General features: G+C 45.1%; 1 protein-coding gene across 4 annotated transcripts in view; it reads right to left on the minus strand.

The window, feature by feature from the left end:
• DZIP1 (DAZ interacting zinc finger protein 1) overlaps positions 1-12,007 on the minus strand; it is an 84,590-nt gene that overhangs the window by 25,470 nt on the left and 47,113 nt on the right. For 3 of the 4 annotated variants that reach the window (XM_075563541.1, XM_075563539.1, XM_075563537.1), the window contains 2 exons: positions 7,938-7,994; positions 699-758 (listed from right to left, as the gene is read on the minus strand). In XM_075563541.1, the coding sequence (XP_075419656.1) occupies positions 699-758; positions 7,938-7,994 (117 nt within the window). The remainder of the gene's footprint in view (positions 1-698; positions 759-7,937; positions 7,995-12,007) is intronic. The other variant, XM_075563540.1, reaches the window with a different exon arrangement.

The raw sequence follows: 12,007 nt of genomic DNA on the forward strand, positions 1-12,007 counted from the left end.
AAGTTAGCTTTCGCTTAAGGAAGTGATAGACAGTAGCACATTAGGTATCAGTAAGGAAAAGATGATGATGCATTGCTTTAAATATAGTTGTTTTCCATATCTATAACTCTGGCATTAGAAAAACTATTTTTTTTTAGAAAAACATAGAGGGCAGTTGTCAAGATTACCAAATAAAAGGATTAGTTATTTCCTAAGACCTGCTCAAGCTATGCAGATGTTATTTTGCACATTTATATTTCTTATTCAGGGTTTAGATATTATGCATCCTTTGCTCTTAGGAATAATTAAGTGGGCACTGGACCCGTCCACCTCAAAATATGAAAATTCATGACAGTCAGACAAAGTGTTCTCATACCAGTTGACTGGTTCCCAAAGCACTCGTATGGATTTATCAACCAATCAAAAACTGTCTGCCTTGAGGTGAAGACCTAATGCTTATTTTCCAGTTCTTTGGCACAGGGAAACTTCTGAGTCACCTGCTTGCATAAGAAAATACCAGAGCAGGGAATAATGGAACCGAATATGAAATGAGTAAGACAGCAGAATACTCCGTGAAAATATAATCCAAACCTGATCCGTTGACCTAATTTGGGTAGAACATGTATTTTTTAAAAAAGAATGGCTTGCATTTTCAAGGCATGGGTCTCGGCATATCAGCAGAATGTCTACACATAGGCCCTGCGCAGGCCCTTTGTTACCTTTTTCCTCCTCTGAAAGTTCTTCTATTGGTTCCAGTATGTGCAACGAGAATGCCTGTTCTATTGATGAGGAGAAATAAGAATAGTAGAAAAGGGACAATAGTAAAGAAAAATTAGTTTCCTTTTAAATAACCGTGAAACATATAATTCCATGGTACTTTAGTCATAGTTGAATAACAAGGCTTTACTGGAGCAAAGAACATGGTGGTGGTCAGCTAAAGGTGGTTACACTTGCCCCTGGCATCGTCTCTCCCCAAACTTCACTTCAGAAATTATCTTTCTCAATAACTGGTCAAGGATTCTTGCCCAGCAGCCTAGTGCCTGATGTGATCCATTGATGGTGCTAAGAAAATGTGGCTTTGACTCTTTTTTATCACTTCTCCTGGAAAAAAGGATTTTCCTTATGAAATAGTTTGGTGAGTAAATAGAACATTAGTGAGACTATTTCAATCCCAGAGGACTAAACAAATAAACAAAGCCTTTCATACTCCATTTTCTCCATTCTTCGCCCTCCTGCCTTTGCCCCTCCTCCCCCAGCATGCTCATGCAGGACCTTCAGGTGGTAGGACTAGGATGGTCAAGGGCTCAAGGGTAGGTCACTTAGACCTAGTCTTACACATTTATTTGATTAACACTGTTTTCCAGTATCTATCTCTGTCCCTGAAGGAGACCTGGTAGCACAGCAGTTAAGCGCTTGGCTCCAAACTTAAAGATGGGCAACTTGAAGCCACCCAGTCATTCCATGAGGAGGAGGAGGAAAGCCCTGGGGATACACTGAAAGACAGCCAAGGAAAAACTCTGGGGGGGGGGCGGAGTTCTGCCCTTGGGGGTTCCTCAGGGAAAGGGTGTGGGCTGGAGAAGTACATGCCACCACCCAAGCCGAAAACGCAAATGTACTGCCATCAAATTGGTGCCAGCTCGGATTGACACCAGAGAGGAAGGTAGACCCTCCCCTGTGGGTTTCCAAGACTGCAATTCTTTACAGAAGCAGAAAGCCTCATTTTTCACCCGCAGAGCGCCTGGTAGTTTTGAACTGCCGAACTTGTACTTAGCAGCCCCAAGTGTAACCACTAATGCCCCTAGGGCCCCAGGCACTGGCACAGCTGGGCAGAAAGGGCTCAGGTGGAAGAAACGCTTTTCCCAAGCCCAGCACCAGCACAAGGCTGAGGGGAATAAGGCCTCTGGGGAACTCTTCCCGGGCAGCCTGGATAAAGCCAAACTCCATCCTATCAGTAGTGGGAAATTTCCTTCTCAGGAGAGAAGTCTGCTTAGCGTGACAGGTTTAAGGACCAGGATCAAGGAAGTCAGATTGGTGTGGGGTGTGCTTCCTTAGAGTCAGCACAGGCTCCTTCCACTGTGGTTCTTCACTTCTACCCACAAGTCAGAAGTCATTCTGCCCCACTGTCAGGCCACAGAGTGGGCAATGGGTAAGGGCAACGCCAGCCAACGCTCAGAGTGCCACCCTGCTGCCAGGCATAGGACAAGGTGGTTTTCATGTAGAATCTCAGGTTTAATTCCTGTCTACTTGAAGGTCTGGTGTGAGTTTATTAGAGGGTATTTCTGGCACTTGATTTTCTATTTTAGGTACATGCCCCTTGGTGGTATAACTGGTTTGCACTCAACTAGTAACTCAAGGTTGGGGGTTCAAAAACACCATACAGCCGCACTGCTGAAGAAAAGACCTGGCCTTCTGCTTCCCGAAAGACTACAACTGAAGACATTCGATGGAGTAGTAATAGCTTGACTCCGTAATACATGGGGTCGCCGTGGTGGGAGTGAACCCAAGGACACTGGCCGTGGCTTTTAGGGTTTTAGGTATAAAACTCGTTGCCATTGAGTTGATTCTAATCTATAGCAATTTTTTAGGGCAGAGTTGAACTGCCCCACAGGGTTTCCAGAGTATTTAGTCTTTATGGAAGCTGACTGCCACATTGTTTTCCATAGAGGGGCTGGTGGGTGTGAACCATCAACCTTTCTGTTAGCAACTGAGCACTTAACCACTGTGCCACCAAGGCTCCTGATTTTAAGCATATTCTCACACCGGTTTAAATGTCTCTTGTAGTCCATTCACATTCCATGACCGAGACACACACACACACGCACACACACACACACACACACACACACACACGATGCGTTCAAATCAGTTCCTTAGCGTTAAGATGTTTAATTACACAAATGGGTTGTTTTGCTAGTTTGAACTGTTACAAAAAACATAGACTTAAGGAGAATTCATTTGCGATAAAAAAAACTCTTGATAGGACTTTTACTGCACATTATGAAAATCACAAAGAGATTATGAGGAAGTTGTTTTTCTCTCACACCTTCATGAAATCATTATGTGTACTTTCCTTCCTCAGTGCATCACAGCTATGCTCCTCTGGCTAGCTGCCTGAGTCGGGGTAGAGTGCCAAAACTCTACTCTGTAAAGGCTGAGGAAGCACGGGGCTCCACAGCCCCACAAGAAGTAGGCTCATGTCCCAGGTGGGGAAGCAGCGGGCCCAGCCAGCTTCAGCTAAAGAAGCCACAGGTCCAGTCTCCACACATCCCAGTCCTGCGCAAGAACTGGGACATTTGGGAGACACCAATCTCCCCTAGGCATTCCCAAAGATGGAGGCTTTCAGAAACATTTATATTTCAATTTCTAACCCTGACATCCAGAAAGCAAGCTCCCGAGTCAGTATTTGGTGGCGCTTTTCCTGCACTGGCTGACTTCTTACTAGATTTTATCACCCCTACTGAAAGCGAGCACCAGCAGTACTTACTAAATGAATCTGGCTCTGAAGAATGCCCTGCCTCATTTAGTCCCTTCAACCACCCAGGGACGACACGGGGTTGTCAATGGTCTCTTCATCTTAAAGCCACCTGAAAGGACTGTGAATTCCCACTTTCAGCTTGCACAGTCCAAGAACTTTCCCTGGAAGGGACAAAACTCACAGCATTGCTGAATTCCCTCCTCCTCCCTCCTCCCTGGCTTCAAGAAGGGCACTGCCGCCCAGCCAGTCTCTGAGCTCACCAACTGCCAATTCCACAGAACAGCTATGACACTCACTCCCTCTCCTCCACTTTCCTTACCACGACTTTGATTCCTGCGTGCGTCTCACCGAAGGTTACAGACAGCTCTCCTTGCCATCAACACATTCTAGTAAGCCTGGGCTTCCCACGGCCCAGCCTCACGACCATTCTGCAGCTGTGTGCTGGTACTCAATAGCTGCCATGAACCCCACCAACAGCATCCCCTCAAATTCCTCCTGCAGACTTTAGGTCCAGCCAAGTAATCTGCATCATGAATTCTAATCTAGTGCTTCCTGAGCCCTGTTTTTGTGTTGCATTACCTGGAAGGCCACCCCTATTCCAAGTCTATTGGACTCACATGGCTAAATGTCAGCTCCTCTGTGAAGCCTTCTCACATTGCCTAGAATTGAAGATAATCTCTTCTTTGCCTGAAGGCACATTGGAACATTAGGTCCAGTAGACCACCTGGTTCCCACTTGGTGCCACATTTAAGGAGTGTTTGGTGTCCCTTGTTGCTGTTTTTGTTGTTAGGGGCTCTCGATCAGTTGAGACCCATAGTGGCTCCACGCACACGAGAACAAAACACTGTCCAGTCCTGTGCTATTCTCCCACTTGTCCCTACGCTTGAACCTATTGTTGCAACCGCCGTGTCCCTCCCTCGTGCCGAGGGCTGTCCTCTTTTTCGCTGCCTCTCTACTTTACCAAACATGATGTCCTTCTACAGGGACTGGTCTCTCCTGGCAACATGTTCAAAGTCTGTAAGATGCAGTCTCCCCATCCTTGCCTCTAAGGAGCACTCTGGCTGGACTGCTTCCCAAACAAATTAGTTTGTCCTTTAAACAGCCTCTGGTACTTTCCGTATTCTACTCCAGCACAAGTCAAACCCTTCAATTCTTCCATTCAATGTCCAACTTTCACCTGCATGTGAAGAGACTGAAAATACCATGGCTCGGGGCAGACACTTTTGACCTCAAAGTAACATCCTTTTTTCCCAACACTCTAAAGAGGTCTTGTGCAGCAGACTTACCCAATGCAATGTGTCTTTGGATGGTATCCCTTTCAGATGGTCCATTCATTGAGTGCAGGCTACTTCTGATTCATTTCGCTATGGACCATGCTAGGCTGGGCATCTGAGAGTAGCCCATACGTCATGCGGCCCACAGTTGGGTGAGAGGGCGTAGACAGGCAGGGCTGGCACAGGACACAGCTGGAGAAATGCCACCAGTATCAGTGGCTGGTTTAATTCACCACTAAGGGTGAAGAGTTCTCTAAAGACTGCACTGAACTCTTTCTTGATTAGACTGCTCTTCTTGCCAGCCACATACAAAGGTTCCTCCTTGTGATAGTATGCACGTATGGAGTATGGCTGGCTCACAAAGATCAAACACCCCTACCCACACCCCCTTTAAGAGGGTCTAGTTTCTTTCCCTCCAAGAGTCCCCAGCCCATTTCCTTGACATTGTTGGGTTCCCATGCAGTCAGACGGGAAAGCCTTCTTTTTTCCCATCAATAGCCACCAGAACTTTACTGTAGACTACACTTCAGATATTGGACAATGCAATAGTGATTGAATAAGAGTGTTGTGTTAAGCTTCAACATCTCGAAATGCCGGACATTTACTTTGAGAGCAAAATAACAGGAATGAAAATGTTTCTAACTTTTTGGGGCTCTCCGCCTAGCTCTAATTAAAATCAGAATTACATATGACACCTTATAGACCAAAATAAAGATATTTATTTCTATCTAAATGAACCTAGCAGGTCCCCATAGGCTTTGGGCCTATATGGCCAAGTAACCAGTTAGCATACTCATTACAAGACATGAGTATTTTGCCTGGTCACTCAAGAGCAGGGGACGTGTGTTATCAGGTCAGTGTATGGTCTTGTTATCCTAATAACAGCAAAGTTTATGTTCTCCTGCAGTGAAAAGTTGGAGGGTCTTTTTTTTTTAAGCAGGAAAAACATAACTGGCAATGAATAGTGATCTAGTTCCATCATATCGTTTCCTAAGAATCTATGCTTCCTCCTATCTGCTGCCTCAGAATCAATACTTAGAGTTACATTGGAGTAGCAAAGTCAGAAAGGAGGGGTGGTTGTCACAGCTCCCATTTTTCCCCTTCCAGGGCAGCTCACAGAGGGAGCTCTCTCCACAGTAGCCTTTGGGTGAAGGAAGAGGTAGCCCTCCCATCCTGGCACAGCCCACACAGAATGCATGCGATGGATACACGAGAGTAAGGGCCCTGCCCCTATCATCAATAGAGGGCAATGCCAGAATGCCCCGCCCAGTCCAAAAGTTCCCAGAAGAACTGCGAGGTCTTCACTAGCTGCATCTGGACTCAACACTCTCCCACCCCTCCCTTAAGACTGTTCCCTCACAGTGTTGTCTAAGAGCACTTTCCAATTAGCCTCCCACAGGTAAATCTTTTTGCCAGAGAGTCCAACCTATGGCAGTGAGCAATCGTGACATCTTTTGTGGTAAAGAACTTCAGCAAGCCTTGTGATGGAACAAAAGAAAGTTTCTCCTTGTCAGGGCTAAATAGGTTACTTTTTACTATGCAATACAGTTCTAATTACTAGCCTCCACCCCACACACACTCCCTCATCCCCAGTGGGGGAGCTGCCATGACTGCGGGACCAGTCTGTGGACTCCAGTGAAGCCTCCTCCAGCTCCTGGCCTATGGAGATGCACACACATGGCTTTCATCCCCATCCAAGGGTGGTGGCCCCGCCAGATCTGGCCAGCCTTTAAAACTGGCCTTTCCGTTCCCGAAGACTCTAGGAGTGGGGCAGAACTGACGGTTGCTTCAGGCCTGATCTAATCAGGACCAGGACTACAATCGGACACAGCCAGTTTAGAATGGATAGATCTGTCAGGATCCTGGAGTCAGCCTCAGCAACTCCACAGAGGCCTTTCTTGGGTACATACACACCGGGCAAAGGGAACACGGGCAGTGTGAGATGCCATACAAAGGGTAACAATCACCAAATGGGAAAAGTTAAAGGCCAGAAGGGAAGCATCCAGCAATGTTGTATAAACACCAACCCTCAAACACAGGGAGACAATGCAGACATACTTTATACCTGACAAAACTATATACAGCAAGTGATTGGCAAAGATGCTTTCCTAGCATATTCAGTACTAACTAGAGTAAATTTATATATGTTTTATCTCTGCTACTATCCAAAGGAAGAGAGGAGAAAACGAAACAAAACAAAACTCTACACTTGCAAATAGTAAAACCTAATACGTGGAGAATGACTACATTACATACTATGGTCAGATACTCAAGGGAATGGATCCAGCTGAGATGATCTTAGAAGAAAGTAAGGTACAAAAAACAACTCACTCCATCAGCTAAAGAGAATCACCACTGTCAGCCTTCTTTATTTATAAGACAAAAAAGTCCCAGTTGACTAACCAGACCGATCAAGGACTTAAGTCTACCCAGAAGGCTAAAAGCAAAGTGGATTGAAGTAGGCATTACCTTCCAGAAGCACCTGTAGGTAAGTCAGGGAAAAAAAAGAGAAGGTAGCTTTCACAGCTGACTGTATTTGTTATATGAGGCAGACCCATCAGAAAACACAGTATACTTTTAAAAGCACCTAGTGAAACACTGCCAGCACCTTAATTGTTTAAAAGTAAACTATGGCTTCAAATGATCCCACCATCGACTGGCACAGGTACACAACAACCCCCACCCTTGTAATCTGGTCCACAAACTGGAAGCTGGCACTGATTTTGTCTAGTGGGGCCCACATTCCCCTTCTGGTTTCCATCACGAGTCCTTTCTAGATTTTCCCAACCAGTTGCTGAAACTGTTTGCTTAAATGAGGTGACTTGCTGCCCCACTGAAAGTTAGAAAAACAATCACCTATGCCCTGTGGCATGTGCTGCTTGGCTGGCCTTCCTAGGAGAAAGTCACCGTCATTCTAGCCCGAGAATTACTACTTCTCACCAAAAAATCATAAATAAGAAACACGCAAGCCAAAGTTCATGATCTCTCCTTCTCAATCAGGGAATCTATGTATCTTAGGCTTTAGGGACTCAGTACTTCTGCTAAAAAAAAAACATCATCACAGACTATAATTATTATTATTTTATTAGTGGTTTTTAAGTCATTAAAGGTGTTTTCTGCTTTACATAATTACTCCTTTCAGTTACCACATTCTCCATCGCAGGCTGTCACATGGATGCAGAGCCCCTTAGACTGTTACTGAAACTTACCTGGAGCTACTGTTGAACTTGAGTTGGCATCTGAAGTTTGGAGCCCAGTGGACTTCACTGAAACAGCAAGAAAGAGAAATGCTCACAGGGGTCCACCAAGACAAGGAGAGCCTGGGAACAGGCTGTTAACCAGCTACTCCTCAAATGAGTCAAGATGCATACCGGGGACACGTGCTTCAGATGGCCAGCATAGGACACGACTCATCTACATTCATTTCTAGGACAGGTTGGTGAAAACATAGTTCACGCTTTTAATACTTACTATTTAGTTGGTATTAGTATGTTCAGTTATGCAATGACAACCACTATCAAATTTTAACACATGGTCATCATTCCCAAAACATCCCCTATATTTAAGAGCCAATGACACTCCTTCTCTCCCCCCACCCCCTCCCAAGCCCCCAGCCTCTGCTGGGCACTTCCTGGGTCATCCTTGTGGTGGCATGAAGCAGAACCTATCATTCCCTTTTGTAAAACTGTGAACTAGGTGGGTGTCTACATTTCATACCGCCCACTTTATGTTCAACATTTTATGTTCAACATGTCAAACCCATTAGGTCACGCTCCCTCCACCCTCCCTCCTTTTGATTTCTCTGATCCTTCCTGTGGATTACTATCTTCCCTTTGACCTAAGTGAATACCGGCCAACCCTCTAGCCTATTGCTTCATCTTCCCTCCCTTGACAACATCCAAAGTGTTTCTTTTGGTAAGTACTTCATTCATTCTTTTTTATGACTGAATACTCTCTCTTTATATATCTATATCTATATATTCATTGGTTAATGAGCATTTGGGTTGTTTCCACTTTTTTTGTAGATTACAAATAATGCTGCCGTGAACACTCACATACAATCAATGGATTTCTTAAACTATTCCAGTTCCTGGGAAGCTATGTGCTTGACCATTCATTCAGCTGAAGCCTTTAGAGAAGAGTGTATCTGATTGTAAAAAAAGCCCTGGTGTCATAGTGCTTAGGAGCTGGGCTGCTAACTGCAAGGTTGGCAGTTCAAAACCACCAGCCTACTCCCAGGGAGAATGATGAAGCTTCCTACTCTCGTAAAGAACCAGCTAAAAAGTACAGGGGCAAAAAGACATGGGTAGCGGGTAAACCGGGCACTAACCCACCCAAGGGGAGTGTGTTATTTATATCTCCACAGGGAAAGAGTTACTAAACTTAACTGGTGCTCCAAGATGTGAATGCAACATACCAGCATGAAGCAGGGCACCAATAGAGAGGTCTGAGGGGCCGGCCCCACAGCCCCCACTCCCCCTAGAAGAATTCACTTCAGGGGACAGCACTGAAGCTATAGCTCAGGGACAGAGACATATCTGATGAGAGAACACAGGAGCAAATGAAAGTAGAGGAAGAGAGAGTGGAGCACATCCTGGCCCACCAAGCCCCGAGGACGATACTCCCACTCAGAGGAGCCAATGCACAGAGAGGACCATAGGGCGACTCCACTACGAGGCACTACATCCCTCACTGACCCATAGGGCTACAGGGGGCAACAATGGAGACACCATTGCAAGGAATTGCAACCAATTTGACCCTACCACACTTGAGGTGAAACACGTGCAACAGAACAACAAGGGGAGCAGAGCAACGAAGTCCCCAGGGAATACCAAAAATAGACTTTGGGGCCGGGGCTTGCACCCCATCAGACTCAACTGTAAAACACTCTTGAAAGTCAACAAACAGACCTAGAACTCTTTATAGGCTTTTCTCTTTTTTTCTCTCTCATTTTTGTTGTTGTTTTGCTGTCTTGTTTTTGTGCATATTATTATCTCTGCATGTCTATCTAGATAAGATAGGAGGGATAAACAATCTGGAGAAGAAAACAATGGGACCAATGGTGCCATGGGGGACATGGGAGAGGGGAGGTGGGGGAAAGGAAGTTGGTGCTAACAAACCCAGGGAGACAAGGGAACAACAAGTAATCCAAAATCCATGGCAAGGAGGATGTAGGAGGCCTGCTAGGGCTTGATCAAGGGCAATGTAACCGGGAGGAATTACTGAAAGCCAAATGAAAGCTGAACATAGTGGGACAAGAGGAAAGTAAAAGGAAATAGAGGAAAGGGGTAGAAGACAAAGGACATGTATAGAAGTCTAAATATAAGCATGTACATATGTAAATATATTTATATATGATGATGGGGAAATAGATATAGGTACATACATTTATAAGTTTAGTATTAAGGTAGCAGATGAACATTGGACCTCTACTCAAGTACTCTCTCAATGTAAGAACACAATGTTCTACTGAACCGGCATTCCATGATGCTCACCTTCCCAGCACAATTGCTGGAGACAAAAAGGGTGCATAAGCAAATGTGGTGAAGAAAACTGATGGTGCCTGGCTATTAAAAGATATAGCACCTGGGGTCTTAAAGTCTTGAAGATAAACAAGCGGCCATCTAGCTGAGAAACAACAAGCCCACATGGAAGAAGTATACCAGCCTGTGGGATCACGAAGTGTCAATAAGATCAGGTACCAGGCATCAAAGACCCAGAACAACAAATCATAGCATTGTGAACCAGGGGGAGAGCAGAGTGGAGAACCAAAGCGCATCTGTAGGCAACTGGACATCCCTTTACAGAAGGGTCATGGGGAGGAGACGAGCCAGTCAGGGTGCAGTATAACACCGATGAAACATACAACTTTCCGCTAATTCTTTAATGCTTTCTCTCTCCACTATCATGACCCCAGCTCTACCTTACAAATCTGGTTAGACTGGAGCATGTACCTGGGTACAGGTAAGAACTGAAAACACAGGGTATCCAGGACAGATAAACCCTTCAAGACCGATAATTAAGAGTAGCCATACCAGGCGGGTGAGGGGAAGATGGGGGGAGAAAGAGGGAACTGATCACAACTATCTATATATAACCCCCTCCCTGGGGATGGACAACAGAAAAGTGGGTGAAGGGAGACATCGATCAGTGGAAGACATGGAAATATAATAGTAAATTATAAAATATCAAGGGTTCTTGAGGGAAGGGGGAGGGGAAAACAAGAAGCTAATACCAAGGGCTCAAGTAGAAAGAAAATGTTTTGAAAATGATGATAGCAATAAAGGTACAAATGTGCTGCACACAATGGCTGGACGCATGGATTGTGCTAAGAGTTGGACAAGCCCCCAATAAAATGATTTTTTTGATTGCTTTTCGAGGAGTATCAGCCAGTGTAGAGTCGGTGGCTCAATCCTAGCGGGTATTCCTTGGGAGACTTCCCGGCTCAGAAACCCTCCACAGGGTCACTGTGAACAGGAATGGATGTAGCCGTGGAAGGTCTACATTTTCTTTCCTTCTGGGATTTGGAATTTTCTTTTTGAGAAGTGCATTTCCTGCCGAGTTTAGATTCTTGGCTTTAAGATCATGGCTTTCTGGTAATCTGCCAAATCATGACAGCTCTGGGAGAGAGGCAGGCCGAATTGACCACACTGAAGCTCAGGGAAGTCAAATGTGACATGTACCACATGGAGTTGCAGTCACAGGATAGAATTCTGGGAAGCCCACGGTAAAAACTTGAGTGTGCCAAAGAATTGGTACTAGTCCCTTCCTTTATTAGACTAATGCAAAGTAGTAAGTATGGCTGATCAAAATAACATTAGTGTTCACAAATTTAGGCTTTAGGGGTTGGGTCAAAACCAGGAATCAAAATGATGCAATCTCCAAATAAACCAGTGCTCAAAGAAAGGTCTTTGAGGGAACAGTTATCAGACATCAAAGGACTAAAAATCATATCAATGGTGCCCACCTCCAAGATATGATCAATGAAGACAAACGTGTGCATAAGTAAATGCGGTGAAGAAAGATGATGGTGCCCAGCTATCAAAAGATATAGTGTCTGGGGTCTTAAAGGCTTGAAGATAAACTAGTGGTCATCTAGCTCACAAGCAACAAAGCACACACCAGCCTGTGTGACCACGAGCTGTCAAAGGGATCAGGTATCAAGCATCAAGGAATAAAAAATCATATCATTGAAAATGTGGGTGAGTGCAGAGTGGAGACTCAAAGCCCAATGGTAGTCAACCAGACATCCTTTACTGAAGGGTTGTGGGGAGGAGAT

This window comes from Tenrec ecaudatus, chromosome 11 (assembly GCF_050624435.1).
Source record: "Tenrec ecaudatus isolate mTenEca1 chromosome 11, mTenEca1.hap1, whole genome shotgun sequence".
Lineage (NCBI taxonomy): Eukaryota > Metazoa > Chordata > Mammalia > Afrosoricida > Tenrecidae > Tenrec > Tenrec ecaudatus.